We start from the raw sequence: 23,585 nt of genomic DNA on the forward strand, positions 1-23,585 counted from the left end.
TCAGAGACAGAGCCTGTTTTTTTGGGGCCTGCTGCATCTTTTTAATCACAAATCTTCAATGTTTTGGCATAAAGGCATTTATCTAGACAAGATTACCGTGTTGAAAAAAAAATTCCACGTAAGCCTATTAAAGGATATTTTCGTCCAAGATACACCAAAAAGTCAATTAAAGAACAAAAACTTTCAAACTATGTTTTTAACCATATATCAAGAATATTCTGTTTCTTTCATGTTACACTTAAGACACGTATAAAAAATTGTTTGTCCTTCATCTGTTGATCGTGTTTGTCGTGTAATGAATGTCATTTTTTCGTATCCACAATGAGCGCATTTTCTCTTTGTAACAGGCCCACTTTGTTCGATTTCTTTTTCAAAATTCTTCAATTTGACACTTTCGGCTAAGCTGATTTTCTCCTCGTTATACGTCTTACAGGAGTATATCTCAACTGATTCGAAATTCGACAACATATGTTTATGCTTACATATCCTGCATTCTAAATAATCTTCCTGACCTGGAAGAGGCAAGATGCTTCCGCACTGTGGGCAAAAATTAGGATCAGCAACAAAGTCATGTATAACATGTGCCTTCTTCTCGGAAGCCATGTTTAGGATGCACCATTCCGAGGCTGGAAATTAGCGAACTCGAACCATACTCTATGACTCGAACAAAGACACAGGTTTTGTATTTCGTCTAAATTCGATGAGAAAATATTGGTTGAGGGGTGATATTTTGGCAAAGTTTTTTTGTGACGTGGCTCTATTATTTTGAAACTGCCTTTATGTAACCAAATGTTAGTAGTCATTGATGTAGGCAATGCCGTACTAGAGGGCTGCTTAAAAAAGAATTCATCCAGCAAAATAGTTGAGCACCTGTGAAACTGGCTGAGTTCCCGAAATCTCTCTGAAATTTAACAAGGGGCCCCATAACATAATTAACAAGGGGCCCTTGCGGCGAAAAATCGATAAAAATGTTGCAAATATGAAACACCGCAATACGCCGAGAATAAACAACAATAAAAACACGTAAATCAGTAAAGGCTAGTATTTCGCCCCGGCATACGGGGCTTCATCAGAGCTTCATCAACACCCATTTGCTAACAACAAAAATATTCACAGGATTGGATTGGTATTTGATTTCTTGATTTTGCAGTTGATGTTAGCACAAGAAGTTTCTCCTAATGTTTCTTTCATACCAAAGTGATAAAGAACTACATTTTAATTGGAAGTAAAAATAACATGCAAACACACAGGGTAACGATAACTCTTCCAATAACTACAAGTGGGTATCTGATTTTTTAAGGTAATATCGTATGAAAGCCAAGCTCTCAAAGGAACAGTCAGGGAAGCCTGCACTTGAAGAGGGCAACGGGGGCAAAGCGCCAAGAAAAAGGTCAAAACAGTAGTAAAACGAAGAAAAATGCTCGGTTTCGCGAGGGCAACTGCCCCCGCTGCCCCCACTGCCCTGTGTCACAGGCGTCTTTGAGAACAGCCGAATGCTTGAAATATTCTTAAAAAAATCCTACCATTCTTGTTTGCAGGTCTTCAAACAAATACAGCTGACTTTCTTTAAACATTTCTTTAGGTGCTTTCCAACGCAAAACCTCAAACTTGTAAAACTTCCTTTTTAATTAAATACTATATTTGTCCAAAAGCTTGTCAAACACAGTCACATGCTTCAAAATACTTCCAAAGCTTGTTTAATTCTACTGTATAAGCTCATTATGCTGAACTTTGAGGCTGTGGTTTCCTATCTTCCTACGGGACTTATACTCCCCGTCTGTTTTTTTCTGGCCTTGCTTTTGATATCTTGGTGCCTTTTTCGAAAATTTGACCAAACCACTTTGATCCAGCGTAAGATTCAATATCCAACGACCCTTTGCTTAAACATAACAAGAGTAGAGAAGACAACGTAAAAGGGATTGCCGTCAGAAGTGGGAAGGGCCTTAATATGTCTAAGCAGGCCCGTCGTTAGAAATATCTGTCAAACTGTAGTATGTTTCCTTTATAACAGTGTACTGAATGAGAAGGAAAACAATGGGCAGCACCCGCCCCCCCCCCAATATGAATTTCGTTCCGACGGCACTGCTAAGTAGCATTCTATCGTAACAACCATTGAATATAGATCTCTATTCTTGTGTCGTAACCAAGATATTAGCGATAATTAATGTATACCTAGCTTTTCTCCTAGCCCCTTTTGAGCTCCCAATAAGAATTTCATTCCAACTAAGAGCTGGGTTGGATGAGCTCCCTTGCAAATGCTAAACATTGGCCCATCCCTACTTTTGCTATCGTTTCTTGAGAAAGTTTTCGCGATTGCCCGCCTTGTACTTTTCATAGCAACATATCTCTGCAAGTGCAATTATAAAATGACATTCAGAATTTTTACCTTTCAGGGGATTTTTAATGGCACCAAGAGACTACTTTTAATAAAGATCAGGAACACTTATTTTTTAGCAAAAATTTTTTTCTGATTATATCATGCCCCGGGTCTTCTTAAATTTAACAAACTAACGATAGATTAGTAACGTGGATGCAGTGGCGGAAATTCGCTGCTCTATATTACGGCGCTCCGCACCACGGCTGTTGGAAATTCGGGCTTTCCTTTGGGGGAGGGGTTACTCAGGACCACGATTTTCTGACAAGATAACATATTGAATGGGCTTTCGGCACTCTGTCATGCCATTCATTGGTTTAGAAAAACAATTTGCTCTGATGAAGCCCCGTATGCCGGGGCGAAATATTAGCCTTCACTGATTTACGTATATTTGTTGTTGTTCTTTCTCGTCGCATTGCGGTTTTCTTATTTGCTATATTTTTAAGGGTTCTTGCCACACTCTGATTGGCTCGCTCTGATTGGGTTTTTAAATACTTAAGTAGTTACTGTTTGTAAATATTTGTCAGAAAATGTTGCGGGTACTGTAGAGCATTGATCCTTGGTACTACTGATTCGACTCTCTTGCTGTAAGACATTAATTAACCATTTCAAACATAAAATTTTAAAGTGAACTTGCAGGCCCTGCCTCGAAAATAGCACAACTTTTTGATGAAGGTTCATGACGACATAGCTTTTCTCAATTCCTGACAATGTGTAGTGTTTCCAAAGTAGTAATGGTTTCAATAAGAAAGATTCGCGAAATAATTAGCTTTATAAACCAGCTGAAATCTATTTTGCACTAAAATTCAAATCCTATATGTTCATTGATGAAATAACTCGAGATGCCCCTTCTCCAGCCCCCTCCTTCTCCGGCCCCCTCCTTCTCCGATCCCCTCCTTCCCACCACTCATCCCTAACCAAATGATTGGAGCCACACCCCTTGATCCCCCTCTTCCTCAAACACGACAGCAGTCGAGATGAAAAACAACATTTTCAATGCTCATGATATATATGTTTCTGTATAAAAAATTAACAAAACTTATTGAAGATACTTCAACATTCAGAGTCGTGTAAAACATGAATATGAAATTTAACAGAAAGAATTATTAAAAATTTTAAGGATATTAATCACGAGCTACTGGCAACATTTGCTCTTCTACTTTTTTTTCATCTTTTTGAAAAATGAAAGTTTGATATAAATTGATCGTCAGACAACAGGACAAGAAAAGATGATTTTCTTAATGTCTACAAGTAGCTCAGATTGATAGCTTTAAAATTATTTTTAACAAGTAAACATAAGTTCAAATGTTTTTTTAATCGTTTTGAAGTTCATAGTATCTTCTTGGGAGTTCATCGTTTTTGAAGTGTGATTGAAATCAATTTCTTGTTAAATTGTGGTAGACACTAAAAGAAAGAAAGAAATTAATTAGCAAATGACACTTTTAGAGCTGCAAATATGCAATTGATTAAAATTATAAATTGGAGGATTCTTCAGACAAAATATTAGCAACAGTGGCAGAAATTGCGGGGGTGTTGGGGGCAAGTGCCTCCAGATTTTGCTGAATTGACGGTTAAGAAACGCTTTTGTCCGTAAGTTATGTCATATGTCGGCAAATTTGCTTGTTTTGTGGGCATTGCCCCAACCTGAAAAATGAGTTTCCGCCATTTTTCGTAATATGAACTTGGCACATGTTTTTTAAAGGATTGTCGCCTGAAATATTGTAATTAAGGGTGAACTTAAGACTCTGGCAACTAAAAATTCCATGCGAATTACTAAATGAAAAAAGTTAGTTTGTATTTCTACAAGCAACTTACAGTTTAGCAGGCAGCGAGATCAGTGGTCTTGCACTTGGGGTAGTAGTTCAAGCGACAGCACTGCACGCCAGAGTTTCCTGTGTTCAACTTGTCCAACAAAGCATCTACAACTGCGGTAACCATGATTTTGCTTTCGGTAGGTCTGAACTCGTTCCTAAACATGCCACCATCACTTACGCGCACTAACTTGGTGAATTCGCTCCTTGGCATTTTGTAGTCTTCAATTGGCACGGCTAGGTAGTCTGGGCTCAAGTAAACACGTGTTTCAGTCTGACCAATGACACGGCTCTTTCCGTATGGCATGAACTTGAAGTCATCAAATACGATCAATGTTGCGTTTGCTCGTCCTTTCAAATCAGTCACAGTTTCGTCCAAAGTGGGTCCAAAGAATGATGGCTTGAACTCATCAAAGTTGAAGAGAACGAAGATCTTTCTTGCTCCTGGTCTGAAATGAAGCTTAGATGCGAGAGAAATCGCTTCATAAGCATCATTGTTGTCAGTTGATTTTCCGTTGTATTTCATCTCCTTGATTACACTAGATACCAAACCAGCATCAGAGAAGACATTGCCTCCGATGGTATGTACATGGGCCTCTTCCATCATACCGTTGCCTCCAAATCCGACTAATGCGTACCTTGTGTTGAATCCTCTCTTTGCCAATCGTCTGTTGATGCTAAATAGTGAATAAGCCAATGTTCTTCTCAGCTTGTGGGACTTGGCGCGTTTTGACATAAGGACAACAACATCAACATCTTTGCTCACAGGCTCAATCCATTTGTCTCCTAGCTTAGCGAATTCTCCATTTGCTCTTTTGTAGACCACTGAAAAAGATTGAAAACAATTTTCATTAATGATTATATTTCACTTGTACATTTATCAATTTAAAAGCATAGCTTCTTTATTCAAGCTAGTAGTTCGGGACATAAAATCGATGCTTCTAGCTAAAATCTTAGCAAATAAATTATGTTCAGTTTGTCTTTATTTTAAACTTTGCGCTGATCGTTGAAAAATAAGCTGTTCTTGCATTTGTAAACAGAGAGTAGTTGCATTAGCTAGTTGTTGGAGCTACTTACTGCATTCATCAATTTGTGGAGTGTAGTGTCCTTTGATCCTCAAGGCACGAATGTAAGCTTTGGTTACATTGCAATGGGCAATGATATTATCCTGCTTTGATTCACAATCGGCAGTGTCAACAAGACAAGCCCTCAAGAATGGAAGTGGGTCGACAGCGCTGAATAGAGATGAGAAGCGTGATTCCTTATTCTTAAACAGAGCAAAGCATTTCTCAGATGGAGCCTTGTTGCACATTGGTGCCTCGTTGTTCTCTTCCTTGATCATGCAACCTCTTTCGCGGGTAACGAGCCATGAGTTTACGAATTCTGATACAGAATCGGTGATTGTGTTATCGGGGAGTCTGAAGTCATCGTAAACCTCGTTGTTGTTTGTTCCAAGGAGACCTGAAGGTAAATTATACATGATTCATAATACTGGAAAACATATTTATTGTCTCAGCAATAGATTTTAGCAGATATCAATTTGAGATTGGCATAGTATGACATGATATGTCTAAAAGGGGCCCTTTCCAGATAAGTCTCTATGCATTGCAATTACTGGAGGAGTGAATATTTTTAGTAAAAATGACCCCTTATCGAGTGATCCCTTATCAGATATTCAGAAGAGCTTTTGTCGAAAAGCCTAGCGCAACTGGCAATCTCCAATCAGATAAATGTAGTCAGCATACACTAACATACCTTGGGTGCTTCCGTAATGCCATGAAGACAATTTGATGGTGCACAAGAAATGCTTCTTGTCGCATTTAACAGAAACTCCCTGTTTGAATTCACAGTAGACTCCTTCTCTCTTCGCCTTGCACATACCAGATTCAGTCTCAACTGGGAGGTCTCTAACTTCCTTCTTGCCGTTCTTAGATACCTTGACTGCTGATGTCACACGTCCGTTTTGGTGGATGATAACTTCCATGTCAGGTGTCTGGATGATGAGGTTTTCTTTCTGGCTCAAGATGGTGAAGTTGCCGTTCTTGAAGTCACGTGCTAGCAAGTATGTGCAGCTGCTCTTTGGGAAACTTGGTACGTCATAGAATTTGCCATCGAAAGTCATAACATGGTTCTTGCCAAAGATCATTGCAACACCTGTGAGAAAAAAATCTCAATTAACCAACCATTTTATAGAAGTGCTTAGCAAAACGAATACTTTAACTGTAATATTGACCCTCTCAAGGGCAACAAGATCCCTTTACAGGAACATGTATTATCTAAATCCTAATCAATGATAATTAAAGTTTCACCTAATATCTTACAGTTCACAGCGTCATATGAAATACAGTGATATCTGCAATGGCGAAGTCAATACAAACAAAATTCAAAGGCTAAAAAACCGAAACTTACTTTCAAATGGAGAAATTGGCTGCTTTTTCCACTGTTTTCGGAGCATCAACTTTCCCTTTCTCATTGCTCTATCGAGTCTAACTTTGCCAATTTTAAACAATCTGTATAATCTTTTTGCGTACTTTCCAAGGATAGTTTTGTGTGATTTCAAATATTCCTTCACAACTCTGACATCTTCCTGTTCAATTGCAGCCAAGGTTGTGGCTTTGATTTCCTCAAATCTTTGCTGGAGCATGTCTGAAGCAGATTTGTATGCTTTTCTCAGTTGGACCTCGACTACTCTGAAGGCTTTTCTGAATTCAGCTCCGTTTCTCCATTCCTTGATGGCAGTGTTCACGATAAGATAGTATGGTTCAGTCTTGTATACAAGCTTCTGGTACTGAAGAGTAATGTCACGGTATGAAGCTTTTGCGTATGCCTTTGCTGCTTCGTAAACTGGCTTCATTTCGGATTTGATGGCCTCGACTGCAGTCTTTGCGTATTTCTCGGCTTTGTTGTAAGCATCACCAAGTCCATTAGAGTAGGTGACATCAACGACAGCCTCTTTTGTGAAGTCAATAACAGCAGAGGAAACCTCTTTGCCTTTGTTCATAGCAATCTTTGTGTACTTCTCAACGGATTTTTTGGCATCCTGCAATTTTTCTCTCAGGGTCTCATTCAGCTTGCTTCTGATCATCATTGACCTGTCCCATATTCTTGAAGAAATGTCAGTTGCACGGCTGTAGAAGTATTTGCCGAATTCAGAATGAGCAATCAAGCTCATGTTGAAGTCCTCGCGTACCTCAGCTGTCTTGTTCCTTGCGTACTCGATCATCCTCTTGGTGAGTTCAATGGTATCCTTTCTTACTTTGTTGGCTGCCATTCTGACTTTGTTTGCTGCCATCCTGACTGTTGTGTCTGCCTTCTTGATTTGGTATGAGAAGCTGGGTTCGACAATCTTGTAGTGTGGGATCCTGAACACCAATTGGTTATCAACGGTGTCCACGATGATGTACTTGTTGAATTCAGGGATGTACTTCTTCAGCATTTTGATCTTGGTGATGTATGGCTGGACATCGAAGTTGTCAGCATAGACCATTGATGAGTGTACAGATTTCAGGGAAGCCTTGGCGAATTTCTGTGCATACAAGCGCATGGTTGGTGGTATTTTAGGTAGCACCTCCTTCACTCTCTTTACAGCGTATTCTTTGTATTCCTTGGCATATTCTTGGCATTTCTTGGCATTCTCCTTGATGTATTCCTTTGCTTCAGTCATCTTCTCATTAACAAAGTCCCTGGCTCTGTACATGTTACCTGGCAAATCGTAGTATCTGTAGATGAAAATTCCAGTGGCGTTGACTTCATCAACAACAGCCTGTACAACCACACGTACTTTCTCAACATGCTCCTTCAGATTTTTGTCATAGTAAGCTTTGATTTGTTCAGCCTTGGTCTCAGCCATTCTTACAGCTTTGGCATACATTGCTCTGGCCCTCTGTGGCAGCCTTCTGATCTCTGCAACAGTTTCGCCAACAGTCATACCTTTCAAAGTGATCAGATTCCTCTTAAGCTCGGATTCATTCCAGGTTTTGAGTGCCTTGATTGTCATTTTCTCCTTCATTTCCTTGCTGTATCTCTTGATGTCTTGCAGAGACTTCTCAATCTTTGACTTGGCCTTTTCGTACATCTCGTTGACTCTTTTCTCAACCGTTGGGTAATGTTTCTTCCACATCACCTCAGCTTTGGCGTAGTATTTCTTGTAGGCGACAGTGCACTTCTGCATGCAAATTGCGTATTGCTTTCGTGCCTTTTCATAAGCCTTGTTGAATTGTTCCATTGCCTTCTGGCGAGTCTCTTCGACCTTGTTCATTGCAGTATTGTAAGATTCGACAGCCTTATTGACGATATCCTCCAAGGTTGTTTCATCCAAGAAAGCATTGACTTGGGCAACAGCAGCATTATACTTGGTCTCCATTTCTGCTCTCTTCAAAGACACGTATTCCTGCACTTTCTTTGTGTATTTGATTCTATATACATTAGCCATATAGCGAGCTTGTTTGGCAAGGGTAATCAAAGTGTCGACAATTTCGTGATTTCTGACCTCAGCGGCAAGTTCTCCCCATATCTCGTGGTTGACAATTGGTTTGAGAGGGCATCGTTCCCATGCAGCTTTGAAATCACCATAGACCTTCTTTGCCATCTTGAGTTGCCTATCATAGACTTCTGTGGCCTTATCCTTAATCATTTTTGGTACGGCTTTCACCATCGTTTCACATTTTCTGTAGTTAGAGATAGCAGTGGCTCTCAAGAATTGAGCAAATTCCTTTGTTCTCTCGTCTGTGACATCAATAACAAGTTGTTTGCTTGTTTTCACAACATCGATTGATTTCCAATCATAGCCACGAATGTCATTGATCAGAGATTTGCAGTTGGCCACAATCACCCAAATGCACTCTGCTGGGTCGCGTCTGAATAACTGAGCATGATAAACGATTATGCTTGGTACCTTCTTGCCACTGGTCTTTGCGGATTCGATGTATGGCATTGTCTTGCTCTTGATTTGCATCAGAGTAAACATACCACTTTCCTGGACTTGCTTCAAAACCTCGATTGCCTTCAAAACATACTCATTTTCTCTCAGAGCCATTACCTTTCTTCTGTATTCAGCAATTTTAGCCTTGATTTCAACAACTTTTGGGTGTGTCTTCAGCTTTTCGATCTCAGCTTTGAGTTCAGCAATTTTTGGTTCCATCTTGGTCTTCAACTCTTCCATTTTCACCTTGAGTTCAGCAATTTTTGGTTCCAACTTTGTTCTCAGTTCCCTGAGCATTCTGATTGTTTCCTTTGTGTATTTGTGTTCCATTACTTCTTGGTATTTTGGGTGGCTCTTGATCTTCTCAATCAGTTCTCTGACATATTCAGAAATCTTCTTGATTTGGCTTTCCAGTTCAACCTGTCCTCTCTTGTAAAGCTCTACTGATTTGACCTTGGCTTCAGCATAGTACTTCTTTGTGTAGGCAACACCATCTTTGTAATAAACTTCTGCAACTTTCACACCTTTTCCGTAATAGTCGACAACGTATGCTTTCACGATGTTGAAATGTGGAGTGTAGGCCTTGACAGTTTCGTTTGCAATGATTACAACGGCACTGAGGGTTTGGTTCAGCATGCTTTCAGCTTCGAAGAGAACAACTGGCATTACAACCATGAAATTAGCTCTGATCTTATTGACTCTCTCCTTCAGATCGGTGAATTTTGCGTTGACAGTCTTGTAGGCTTGGTTATAATGCTTATTAGCCAAAGATTTCACAAGTGTTACTTGTTCAGTTACTCTTCTGTAGACAATTGCAACGATCTTCCTGTACAACTGCCTGATGCTCAAAGCCTTGTTTGCATTGTAAATTTCAATGACGTCACCTTGGATCTTCTTGTAGAGGGCTGTGCTGTATCTGACATATTCTTCGTACTGCTTCAGTGCCTTTGCTTTAGTTTCCTTAAACATGTTGATAGCCTTGATGTACATGCGCTTCATCTCTGGTCTAACTTCGTTCTCGTATTTGGCCTTGATGATTGCAACATACTTCTTAACCATGAGATCAACCTTTGTGTAGATTTCTTTTGCTTTTACAACAAGCTTGTCAGTGTGCTTGCGTGCTTTTGCAATTTGAACCAATGCCTCATCTGAAGCCTTTTTGTAGTAAGATTCAGCAACATCATACAATTCCTCACCAATTTGCTCCCAGGTCTTGTCTTCCTGTCTTCTGTAAAACTCGACGGCCTTCTGGTAGTATTCATTGTATTTTGCTTCGGCATATTCTCTAGCCATTTGGTATCTTTTCTCTGCCAGATCTTTCAACATAGCATATTTAGTTTCAACATATTTTCTTGCAACTGAGTACCTTTGCATGGCGATTGCCTTGATTGTGTCCTTGTAGGCGCCAAAGACCATCATGCACTCCTCCTCGTTTTCAGCACGCACAAGAGCAGCACGGTTCTTGATTACCTCATAGGCCCTGACAACTGGCTTACCATACATTTCAAGGTAAAGCTTGTAGGTTTTCTTTGCAGTCTCCAAAGCATTCATGAACCTGGCTCTTCCTTCAATGATCAAATTCTTTGCCATTTTGTACATATCATCCTGGTTCTTCAAGTAGAAGTTTTCCACCTCTCCGTAGAAGTCGTCGAAGCTTCTCTTTGGGATGGCCCTGATGTATTTGTAAACAGTCTCAACTTTCTTGATTGCCATTTCCAATTTTTGTTCAGCAAGCCTGTATGCTTCAGTCATTGCCTTCTTTGATGCTTCAATAGTTCTGAACAAGGCTTGGGTCAGGTTAACATTCTTTGCAGTGCGAATGGCATTTGCAATCCTCGAGTTAAGACCATATCTCTCAAGGTGGTTTACAAGGTCCATTTCTCTCCATGCTTCTTCCAATGGCTTAGAGATATCCATGCTTGCAATCTGGTCAACAGTTTTAACGAACTCTTTGAGGGTGCTCATAACAGCTTCACCCGTCATCTTGAAGGCAGTATGTACCATCTCTTCAACTGGCTTGGAGGTTGCAAAGGCATAGATTTGCTTCATTTGCTTGTAATAAGTCTCAGCGCGAAGTTTCCATTGCTTCATAATCTCTCGTCTAGTCCTGTACATGTCACGTGCATATCGAGTGGCATCTACACCAAGTTCAATGCTCTTGTCAACAGCAAAAACAACAAGTTCTTCTGGTTTCATTTTAGCAAGCTTCTGGTATTCTGCTTTGATCATGTCAACACGGGCTACTACTGCATCTTTTGCTTTTCTCAGTTTTCCTTCAACAGCAGATTTCAGCTGATCCAAGTAGAAGTCAACCAGTGGGCCTAGTTCCTTCTCCAACACACGGATTGCTCTTAGTTGGGCTTCGATCTTCTGGTACAAAGGTCTCATTGGCTTAACAAATGGCTTAACAAATCTTTCGATGATCTCAGTGATGCGCACAAGGGTAGCTTTCATTGGCGTGTATATTTTCTTGTATTCAGCCATGAGACGAGTTCTGATTTCCTGTACAGCCTCGTTGACCAAGGGTCCAAAGTGTTTGTCGACAGACAGTGCAACTCTCTTGAAACATCTGACCAAGGGCTTGGTGAAAGCATAAACAGTCTTTGCCATCTTCCTCATCTTCTTCATGTACATCCTTGTCTCTCCAATCATTTTTACAGCAGTTTTCTTGATGTCTTCAGGGAGGTTGTTTAACATCTTCTTGATTTCAGCTTGGATTTTCTTGACTCTCTTCACCACGTCAGTCCAGTGTTCTGATACAGTCATACCCTTGATCCTGTAGTTCATGACCTTGCTTTTGAATTCACGAGTCTTCTCTTCCAGGTTGAAGTTTGCTCTGAATTCATTCAACTTATCCATATACATGGTGAACAGTTCACCCAACTTTTCCTTTCTGTATGGCACAGGCATTTCCTGGAGGTATACGATTACATCCTTTTTGGCCTTGATAACCTTGGCAGACAGATTCTTCCTCCATGATCGGGCAAGTTTCTCAATCATGGTGCTGAGATCTGAAACAATTTGTTCCATTGTTTTTCCACGGACTTTGAATTCTTTTCCCAACTTCATTGCAGTTTTGACAACTGGCATTCCAGATTCAGTGAGGTTCCTGGCAATTTTGTAAGCGAACTGAGCAACTTGCTTGGCTTGTTCAATCATCACTCGGCTTTCCTTCAGAGCTTCTTGTGCCAATTCAATGCTCTTGCGTGCATAACTGCGAGTATTTTCCATAACTTCTGGCAGTTTGGTGTGCAACTTGGTAATCATCTCACTAGTTAGCTTAAGTGCCTTGTTTGTAATCTCAGCGGTCTTCTTCAAACCTGCAATAACCATTTCGCCAGTCTTTTCCTTGATTAAATCGAAGTCAATTTCATCAAATCTCCTATCAGCTTCGTTTATCAACCTCAAAAGCTGAGTGGTGCCATTCTTTACAAGCTCAAGTCCAAATTTGTGGCCAGCAGTGGTCATTTTGGTAGTGGCGTCTGATACCTTCTCCATGGCCTTCTTGATTTCTGGAATGATAGTATTCCTGAAAGCATTCTTGATCTTGTTTGTGGTATCTTTGTTCCAATGGAAGATGAGTTTGCTTGCGTCTGCTCCGAGTTCATATTTGAATGAGGCCTCATTTACAATCTGCTGTCCGAATTTGCGTTGAAGAGTGATGGCAATGATTCTATCTTGGATGACTTGCATCATAACCTGGCCAGAAAGTCGGGGTGTCAGGGTGACATTGTAGGCAACAGCCATGTTTTTAGCATCATAGAATGTGGTCCAGCCTGCAACATGCTTCTGGAAGAAGACGTACATTCCAGCAACATAGTTTGTTGGATCAAAGCGGCCAATAACACCAAAATGACGCTTCAAGACTTCAGTACTAAGGGTCAATTCCTTTCTTTCTGGGTTCCATTTGGCAGCAAAAACTGCATTCATATTTTTCTTCAAAGCATCAAATGAGAGCAAAGCAGTCATTCTTTCCTTGTTGTACTTAGCAACAGTTTGGAATCTTTCCTTGCCAAGAACAAAGAGCCTTCCCACAACCATTGCGTCTGATTTCTTCACTTCACCCTCAACCTTGAACATGCTCTTGTCACGGATCAGCAATTCAAACGATGTCAAATATTTGCTCTTGTCCAATGTGGCAATGGTCTTTATCACTCTCTTGCCAAGAACAGATACCTCGAATGAAGACCTGCCCATGGCTTTGTCACACATGCTGACGATGCTGATGTATCGGATGTTCTTTCTTCTCAATTCAAAAGCAACATGCTTCTGGCTGTATCCTACGACAGCTTCCATGACCTCAACTGGGACAAGTACGTTGCCTTGAACGGAGTCGTATACAACTCTCATGCCAACAATCTTGCGCTCCTTGAGCCAGAATCCGGTCAATCTGACAGTTCTTCCCAAACCTGAGATGCTGAATGTCACGGTCCTTGTTTCCTTGTTGTATTCACTGGCAACGGTGAATTGCTTGTTGAAGGCCAAGAATTTAAAGCTCAAAGCCTGAAATTCACTTCTGTCAACGTATGCTGCAACCCACGTGAGTACTCTCTCATAGTTGACCCAGCTGAATTTCATATCGGTTGTGAGTTTCCATCCATTTTCTTTGTCAAGTCTTCCCATGAATTTCACAAACATCTTGGGGAGGAATTCAATGGAAACATCAAGTTGTCTTGTTTGCTTATCGTAGCTGATGACGTGGCTGACTTGTCTGTTTGGAATGTACATGAAGTCAATAACAAGTGAAGCCTTCTTCTCATCATTGGAGACGGTGGCTGTGATTGATGAGCGGCGGTTCTGTGCATAGTCAACACCAAACGAAAGGGCATATGCAGATTTTGTGTCAGTGCATCGGTTGACAAAAGTCATGTCCCATCCGTATCTCAATGTTCTCTTACCAACAGTCAACCTCAATTCACTCTTGAAGAATTTTGTTTCCTTGTTGATAGACAGGGTATCAGAGAGGTCAGCACTGAAGATGACAGCGTCTTTCTTTGTGATTCCAAAGAATCTTGTCATGGTACGCTTGCCACTTGGAGCTCTCCTCCATGCCATGTAAGAAGTCATTTGGTAGTCCTTAACAGCAACAGTTGATCTCAGTCCCATTTCTTGTTGTCCGTATGTTAATTCGGCAATGTAGCTTGCTGGCAGCTTCTTGTTCAACCATCCTTCAACAGTGACAAAGTAACTTGTTGCATCAGCTTGAGATTTTGTTGAGTATGTTGCTTGGAGTTTGACAAATTTGTCGTTTGCCTTTGCTTCAACACCAAAAGCGATGTCTGAGTTTGCAAGTCTCTCAGTGAAGAACCTTGCAATCAATGAACGTTGGCCAATTTCAATCACATTCTTGAGTTCATTGTCCCACATGCTTTGGTACATGAATGTCATGGTGTTCTTCATCAGTTCCTTGTCATTGTACTTGATAGTGGTAGTAAGTCCCTTGGATGAATCAGTGTTGGAGAAGTCGAAAGACACAGCACCAGTCCTCTTCAAAATCTCAGCACTCCATTCAAGCCTCCTCATTTCTGAAGAGACCTTCTTCAATTCAACACATACCTTGGCAGGCATCTTTTCGTTGTAGTACACTGTCGAGCAGGCTAAACCCTCATTGTCAGATTTCTTATCCAAAGTGCTCAAAATTCCAACCATCTTGGATTCATATCTGGCACCAATGTCGAGTCCGAACCAACCATCCTTAGAGTTTCCAAAGTCAGCAAAAATAGCAGCAGTTTTGTTCATAATCTTAGCATTAAGCTCAACAACGTGGCTTATTTCGCGGCGGTAATAGCCAAGGGAAATCGCGTTAACTTTTCCGCAAAATGCTGTTGTGTTGACAACGAATTTCTTGGTGTCTGCAGCATTCACGATTCCAAAGTAGACTGAGGCATGTTTTCCACTGCTAAGATGTTTGACAGTAAAGTTCAGGCCTTTTTCAACTCCAGCCTTGATGTATTTGCCATTCATTTGGATAGCCTGTCTCAGCTGGTTTGCCTCCAATTTGATCATAATGTCCTTCTCATCTCGGGTGTATGTTGCGCTTGCAGCAATGAATTTTCCGGGCCAGTATGTTGTGTTGCTACTTGCACCAATGATTTTGTCGCTCCTGGTGAAGTCAGTGACGTGTTGCATTTTGTACCAGTCGTATTCTGCGGACACAGAAACTCCAATCCTCTTTGACTCATCGCTTGTCTCGTTAAAGAAGACAAATCTGGATCTTGCAGTTTTGCTGGTGAAAAGATTGCTTCGGAAATCAACTTCTACCCTGTTGGTCTCGTTGCGGTATTCAACCATGAGTTCAACTGAGTTTCTGTTCTGGAATTCTCCAACAATGAGCCTCCTGACTTTGTCGGTTACTTGGTATTTAACAGCAGTAGTCATGCCTCTGGAGTAAGTTGCACCTGGAGTACCAAACTGGATGGTTCCAATCATTTGATAGCCGTTGTAAATGTTCTTCTTGTTGAGTGAAACCATAGCCTGGTAGGTTGTCAGTTTGGGGTCGGCTTTGATGATCTTCATTCCGTAATGAGCTGGACCAGACAGAGGGAAGTATGGCGATTCGTATTCCCGGAAGGCAACTGGGACAGACATGCTGGTGCAGATGCCAAGACCAAGGACCATCTTTGATTTCAAACAGAAGTCTGGGCTGAGTCTTCGTGGTGCTCCTTGTACCAATTGCATTTCCTCATTGGCATACAAGAATGGGGTTGATCTAAAACCAAATAAAGTCACATGTCAGTTGGAAACATTGTTGTTTAAAGATCATTGTGTAGCTACAGACAGCTAAATACGTAAGAAAACACCAGCCAAAACAAGTGCATTGTTTATTGTGAAATGGCTAGTGAAATCAGAAATTCTTAAACCGATAAATGAGTTGCTGTTAATCAAAGAAGGCTACTTACGAGACATTGAAGATCTCAATTGGCTCCTCTGGGGCATCAATGTTGACCTTCAAGAGTTTTCCTTCCTTGTACATAACTGAGCCTTTGATCATTGAGCTTGTGAACATTGAAGAATTGACAAGTATACCGGTATCAATGTAGTGAGAGTTGACACCCATCTGTCCAGATACTTCGACAACAGCGCTAGATTTAAAAACATGGATAGTAAATATCATAGACATAATAAAATAACATTCATATTTCTTAGATATCAACATTAACAATGATTCATGAAATATCAACATAAAGAATATCTTTGCAGCAGATAAAGCAAAACTAAATCATATATAACCTTTAAGCTTGAAGAATGACACAGTTAGTGACAAAGATCTTTTTCAAAACAAGAAGATTTCCCCTATCAAATTTAGCATTCATTTAAACTACTTGCTATTGACATTTACCAAACTGAATGTCGAATAAAGTTTTACAGGCTGTTAGTAGAAATAAGCTGTCTTCTATTTGCTTTTCAATCACCTTGTCACAGAAGCTGACCTACATACTACAGAAAGTAATGCAAAGTATTTTAACTAAAATCAGTACAACAGTAGCTGCGCCTAATAAAGCTCACCTTGGCCTCATGAATCCTTTAATTTCCATAGATCGTGGTCCCCAGAACATGTTCCTGATGTCGAATTTTCCATTCAATTCAACTGAACCAACAGCTGATCCTTTGAGGTTGAGCTTGATTGGAAGACCAAGACCGGTTGGTACTGAATGTGTCATTTCCATGAATAAGACGCTCTTGGTGAAGGTCTTTTGTCCACCCTTTGCTACTTTGAGCAAGATATCAATCACGTTCATGTTGTCGATTTGGTCAACTGCCCAGAAGATGTCATCATAGCTGAAAACCTTCATTTCATGTCCAAGAACCTTGACAGAAACACTGCCACTTGGGTTGACACGCTTCTTGTTCACCTAAGTCAGAGAAATTTACATATAGATCATAGCAATTTCAATTCAAATCATATCACAGTTGATGGTATTTGTATATAATTGCACTCCTTGTTAGTTCGGAACAAAAACAGCTTGGAGCCTAAGCAAGAAATGCGTCAAGTTGATACTACCAGTAGTGTAGTAAGGATGAAAAATTTAGCAATGTAATGGAAAAAGCAAAGCATGGTGATTTAAGGCAATCAAAGCTAGAAATGTACCTGCTCATGAAGTTTCTTAATGTTGTTGTTGACGTTGTCAGTGCTTCTTCGCTGTCTCAGCTTGGCTTTCTGTTCAGCAGAGAATTCATAGTTGAAGATCTTGACAATGGAATTGTCTGGGAACATTCCTTCAGGTCCAAAGAGATCTTCGATCAATGTTTCAATGCCCTCAACTCTGGCAGCCATTTCGAAAACATGAACGGGTACATCCAAGATGTTGGCAGTCATGTTCAAAAGGGCACTTTTTGGCAGAATGCTGTCTGGGTGGTAGATAAGATGTCCGTCAACAGAGGCTCCGGATTTCAAATACTTCATGTAGACAGATCCTTCAAAAGCCTTGGAGAAACGGGTCAGTGGCAAGTTGAATTCTTTCAAGTCCTTTCCTTTCAGTACCATGGCAAGGGCCTCTTGTGTCCTGGAAGTTGTATGAAAATCGTTAGATTGACATAGAAAAAGAAGCGAAATTCTATCAACGAAAATAGTGAAATATTGTCGTACTGTAAAACACTAATAATATCAGACAGCCTTGTTATAAGATGTGAAACAACTAGAAGAAATACTTAACAGTTCCTCTATTGGTACGAAAAAAGTTTGACATAAATAACATTTCAAAACATGGACAGAAAAAAATACAATCAGTTCAACTCACTTTGTGTGCCTTGGGTCAGATGACTCGTTGACATTACTCAAGTGTGACCAGATGAAAGATCCAACCTGTTTGCTTTGTTCCTTTTCCAAGTGGTTTACGATCCTCTTGATGCTTTCTACTGTTGGGCATCTCATCAAAGCAACGTATGACTGGATTCTCTTTTCTGGGTCCATGTTAATGTTCTCATGCATCTCATGAAGGCGTTCCTGCATCTCAGCGTTGCATGGCATACGTCTTAGTGCATCAAGAGCAGCAGATGTGATGTTCATGTGAGTAGCTGATTTGGCGCAAGACAACAGGGTTTTCCAGGATCTAAATGGTCTTCCAGCATTTCCAATTGCTTTCAATGCCATTAAAATTTCTTCAACGCGCTCTGAGCTTTCTTGTCCATTACAGCTGTTTCCGAGTTTTCCCTCAAGGAACAATTCGACAAGGGTGATTGGGTTGTTCTTGCTGTAAACACATTGCTCCTCATTGGCACTGCAGTATCTGTACATCAGGATACCAAGAGTCAAAAAGGCCTGTCTAGATGGCTTTCTTGCTGCAATTTCCTTAACATCTCTGATCATTCCTTTGGTTGGCTTGGCCACCATGGAAATTCCCTGCAAGAACATGTTCATGCTTTCGCCAGTGATGACGTCATTCACGATCATCTTATGTACAGCAGACACGCAAGTTGGAGTTGCGCAGTAGGTCAAAGCATCAAGGAGGTATTGCCTGTTGAAAACAAGAGATAAAGTCTTTATTTGTCTCTCCTATATTTACTACAGCCTTGAATGAATTAACCCAGATTAATAGATACCTACACCCTCTCTTAAAAAATATGCTCTTTTAACTGCGTATCACTGTGAAATTATATTCTTTGAGTTTGCAGGCGTAAAAGTTGGAATTCATAGTCTTTACACTTTATACACTCATAAGCATATAAGAACTAATAAAAATTCATAATAACACAATTTAATACCTTTTACAAGATTTACAGTTTGCAATAAAAATTGGGTACATATACTAGGCCATGTCTATTAAGAAACCAACAAGTGGAAATAGAGGAAATCAAACTTTTTTTACCCCTTGTTTTATCCTTAGAACAAATTACAAAAACTAGAATTTTTCTTGTAGCTTTTTCGTAGAAAGACTGACCTGTGAACATTGAAGTATTTTTCCAAAAGTGGGGTCATTCTCTTGTCATCAACTTTCCTCAACAAAGTGACCAACTGGGTGAACTCGTGGGCAGATTGCTGCTTGGCTCCCATGTTGTCCTTGCTCACGACAAGTCGTGCCATAACTTTGTCAATGCGTTCAACAATGCTGTTTACTGGTTTCATGCTCTCAGCGTCATGTTCATACACCAAGGTAACTCCCTTTGATTTTGGTTCTATTATAAAAAGTATTACTTGATTATTACACTTGCGAACGAAAAATAAGTCACAATAGATGAAACAGAGCTAAAAATTTCTGTCTCTACATAAAAGTACATTGTAATTCAGAGTTTCTTTAGATGTTCATAGATTTTCTACACTGATATGGTGCATTAAGATAGAAGTTGAAAAAGCTTTGCCTTGAAGCATAAAATGACAGAGGCTAGAAGCTGTAGAGCCGATAATATCGTAACCTTGGATAAAAACAACGACTTGGCTTTAGAAAAACGACACCAAAACCTGGGCAAATTAAAGAGTTTCTTGGAAAGGGTTAATCTAAAAGTTGCGTGGAAAGTACCTACCAATTTCAACACTTGAAGCAACTCTTCCTTTCTTCTCTCCAATAAATTTCATTCTTTGTGCTACGAGTGTCATTGCACCAGATGGTGTTTCAAATCCAGCAGAGAATGGCCTGAAAATGTGAGTTTCTGAGCATTCAACGTCAACAATTCTGTCATCTTGAGTCTTGATCATACATTTGCTGGTCGAGTCCAGGGGTTTCAAGGGCTGTAGATCAAGAAAGAATCAAATTAAATAAATTAAAAGGAATAGTGGTTTGAAAAGTCACCAACCAAAATATCTCGCACGAAACAGAGTAGTGCTTCTTGCTAAAAGGGGATGTGAAGCCACAATCACAAATGTTGCTAAAAATTTTCTTGTCACCAATTCCCTTTTTCAAGGGTGTGGTATTTTGATGTGATTATACACCTAACGAATAAACTAAGACACGGGCAAAATTACTTATCCACTATCTATTTTAATTGCCATTGGAAAAAAAAAACAGAAAAGGGCGACTATTCAACATTTTCATAATAATAGATCTTATGCCAGAAAAATAATCGATTATGAGGTCATGCCTGTTCAGGAGATTCACAATAAAACAGAAATTAATGAAAGGAGCAGTTGACTTTTGGGGAAAATTTTAAGAAAAATGTGGAGGTATTTAAACATAATACGAGGGGTACGAAACAATAGGACGTCGTATTGCAAAAGGTAAATTGTCACATTATCAGGAAGGGTAAGGGTACGGAGAGACTTGGAATAGATAACAACGGGGGTTTTCAAGGAAACTGAGAAACTGTGGTCATTCAAGAGTTTCTATAGGGATTTTGAAACGAAAACCAACAAGAAATTGAAAATGTGACAAAGCACTTACCAATTCCTTTCTCTCAAAAGAAGCAGTGTGGAATCCAACTTCGCTGTGTGCTCTTTCAGAACATTCTGACAGATTCTTAGACTTGATAATCATGCCATCTTGTTCAGTGACTGAAACCTTGCAACGACCGTTAACATCTACTTCCTCAGCATTGTCTTTTCCAAGTTGAAGAGTGCTCAAAATACCTCTCTTGATGTTCAAGATGTGCATAGATTCGGCACTGTTTGGGAAGAGTCTCTCGATTTTGCCATCAGCTGTTTCAAAGATGATGTCATTTGCTTCAAGTTCTCTGGCAAACTTGCGAGATTCTTCAGCGGGTGAGAATCCATTGGTGTTCTTGCTCTTAACGAGGAGCTCTGCATTGTTGATCTATGAAAGAAAAAATCTTTTAAACAATAGCCACGATGGAGCTATATGTGCATCGAAAGAGAGCATTGACAATCTTTGGCAATGATTTCAATATCAATGCAATAGAAAGAGGCACTTTTAAGTCATGGGCTGCATAGGCTTGCTATTTGTCTTGTCTGTCCATAAAATATTATGGTGAAATTCTAAGAGAAATAAAACAGCAACAAAAGTAACGACAGAGAAAACTGAAAGAATCATTTGATAGATAGGCGTTTTCGCACAGCCGTATTCAACAGAAACTTCACACAAGTACTTAAAAGGCATAATTCAAGTCCAAAACTCTTGATAACGTACAAGACTGAAAGCCTTTAATGACAAACAAGTGAAAACAAACCTGCATGCTGAAACGGCATGCTCCTTGAGGATGAATGTATACCCGGGCCCTCATCCGTATACCCGTACTATCTGGGGTTGATCCCTGGATTGTGTTCAACGTCTCTCCCTCATAATCAAAAAGAGTAGTGGCATGTTCAGCCAATCTTCTTGGGCCTGAAAGCGAAAATTCCTTGTTAAAAACTCAAGTACTTCTATGACAATCCAGTTTAAAAGCAACTCTGAGGTTTTTAATATACTACAAGATACTGCCTTGTTAAGATATTAGGTGTTGGGAAAAGAAACGTTCAACGATTCTGAACAAAAACTCAATCAATTCACAAAGTCGATAAAATATTCATAGATGATCCATCAAATCTTTCAAATACGGGAAAAACACCAGCGTATTCTAGAGTTAATATGAGAAAACATTTCTGGCATCATTTTTTCAAAAAATCTAAAAACATTATCAAAAATAAAATGCCGAGGTAAAAAACGGTCAGATACCAGCAAAATGTTGACTTAAGATCGTCAAATTTCAGAAAAAGGCTGCTAAAAGTTTTTTGAATCAGTTTTTCACAAAGAACTTTAGCGGATATCAAAAGATGCTTTAATGAAGCCTGTCTGGTGATTAGCGATCGTTTGATTATGATTTGAATGACCATCGATCATTAATCACTTATGATCGTTTGGGATAAGAGACCTTACAAGGTAGTGGCCGCGGTTATAACAATAGCATTTACAATAAGCATTGTCATTAGCATTAGATATCGAATTTCCTATTGACTATGTAATAGGTGAACAATCACTTTAAACAGCGGGGGAGTCTTAAGGCAGCGTTCCTGCAGTGTGACACAGCAGTGGATTAGTGGTCACACGCAAAAGTCACGGGTTCAGCATGCGCCTTGCAGCAAATATTTTTCATGTACATTTATGACAGCTTCTCTGCACAATAATGATTATAAATAGCAAAGGTCACTTTCGTGCTTGGGTAGAGCCCGCGGCTCTACCATTGTTTCTAAAATCATGTACAGCCAATCCCCGCCCTTGTACAAACAACAGGAACAAGCATTTATCACATGACCTTATGCGAAAGCCAATGGCAACAAATATGATCTGCACGCAAGCCCAGGTCAGCCTGCAGGGCTTCGGTGAGATTTTCGACTATGAATAGGGTATCCCCTTTTGCTAACAAAAATTTTTTAAGACCAGCAACATGAAAGAGAGTATAGAAGATGTAAACGGTTGGTATCGTGCATGAACCGCAGAAATACAGTCTCAGAAATACAGTTACTTATCAATTGGTTTTCATATCTTTAGATGCATGGCATTGCCTTCTTCTGCACAGGTAACCGACGGGGTAATAAATAAGTTTGTTCATAACAACATGTGTAACATATAAAGGCAATGCAATAGGCTATAGGAGATTTTCTAGTTAAAATTTCTCAGAAAGTATGAATTGAAGAAGAGAGAAAATGAAAAACTTACTGTCGCATTTTGACTCTGAAACTCCGACGAAGTCGTAGTATTGGTTGAACGGGGCTGCAACAAAGAACAAAAATAAGTTTGTTTCTTGAAATTTGGCGTATAAATATAACTTAAGTTGAATAAGACTGTACCTTAAGGTGCAAGAAGGTACCTAACATAACAAATATCTAAGTAATATGCTGACTTGCTTGTAGTCAGCAAATCAAATAAGTTTGTTAATGTTTTAGAGTATTTGAGCATTATAAGATTGAAAGTTATGTCTAGTTGGAACAAAAATTGACGATTATAAAGCAAAGAACATAGAATGTCTGAAGCTGAATGGTGACTGAAAATGCTTAAAGTTTTTGAAAATGCATAAATGTTTACCTGAAAGAGCCCCGGCGGCCAACAAGACCAAGAGAGGAAACTTCATCCCTGCGATTGAACCCTCACTCCAATTTTAATTATGGAACTAAGCAGATTTCTTTCCTTGTGATTTGAATGCTTCTCTATTATCGCTATAGTCCTTTAACCCTGCTCTCTGGCTTTGCAGCTGTGGAATAACAACTGCTTATTGCTGGGGAAAATTTATAGCAGCTTGGAGATACAAAGTTCAAGAGCGTTTGATTGACATGACAACAAAGAGGGCAGTGCTGCATGGACTTTGAGTGTTTCACCTTTTGGACCCTGCAGCCCTCAAAGTGAATGCCGCAAATTGCACCAACATGAACTTCGATCCATGAAAATGTATGGTTATAATTATAATGTATCGTAGCTGCATGTATGTACCAAGCAAACAAACGTATTGTGATAGAAACCATTACAGGGTTAGAGGTTCTTCGAGGCAAATAACTCAGCTAAGTGCATTTGGTCTTATGACTCGATGAGAGTCATTGGGTTGGGTGCAAGGAGAGAAGTGTAGACAAATAAAGCAAGAAATGAAGGAAATCATTGCGCTTATGATGTACTTGAAAATTCAA

At 39.8% G+C, this 23,585-nt stretch overlaps 2 protein-coding genes across 2 annotated transcripts; both read right to left on the reverse strand.

Moving 5' to 3' along the window:
* Positions 1 to 119: 119 nt before the first annotated feature.
* Positions 120 to 656, reverse strand: LOC148959783 (DNA-directed RNA polymerase I subunit RPA12-like). The gene has a single exon (XM_089109615.1). The coding sequence runs from the start codon at positions 601 to 603 to the stop codon at positions 208 to 210; it is 396 nt and encodes a 131-aa protein (XP_088965741.1). The 5' UTR covers positions 604 to 656; the 3' UTR covers positions 120 to 207.
* A 2,708-nt stretch (positions 657 to 3,364) lies between these two features.
* On the reverse strand, positions 3,365 to 23,182 carry LOC135694335 (uncharacterized). Its single transcript, XM_065213022.2, has 15 exons — positions 22,993 to 23,182; positions 22,627 to 22,680; positions 21,161 to 21,315; positions 20,419 to 20,787; positions 19,565 to 19,769; positions 18,985 to 19,219; positions 17,845 to 18,561; positions 17,196 to 17,610; positions 16,613 to 16,959; positions 16,006 to 16,188; positions 6,595 to 15,815; positions 5,941 to 6,339; positions 5,263 to 5,646; positions 4,190 to 5,010; positions 3,365 to 3,778 (listed from the first exon to the last, which is right to left on the reverse strand). Exons 1-14 carry the CDS (start codon positions 23,036 to 23,038, stop codon positions 4,193 to 4,195), a joined length of 13,548 nt encoding a protein of 4,515 aa, XP_065069094.2. The 5' UTR covers positions 23,039 to 23,182; the 3' UTR covers positions 3,365 to 3,778; positions 4,190 to 4,192.
* Positions 23,183 to 23,585: the final 403 nt, after the last annotated feature.

The sequence above is a fragment of the Rhopilema esculentum genome, chromosome 8, assembly GCF_057945365.1.
Source record: "Rhopilema esculentum isolate cy_ngs chromosome 8, ASM5794536v1, whole genome shotgun sequence".
Classification (NCBI taxonomy): Eukaryota; Metazoa; Cnidaria; class Scyphozoa; order Rhizostomeae; family Rhizostomatidae; genus Rhopilema; species Rhopilema esculentum.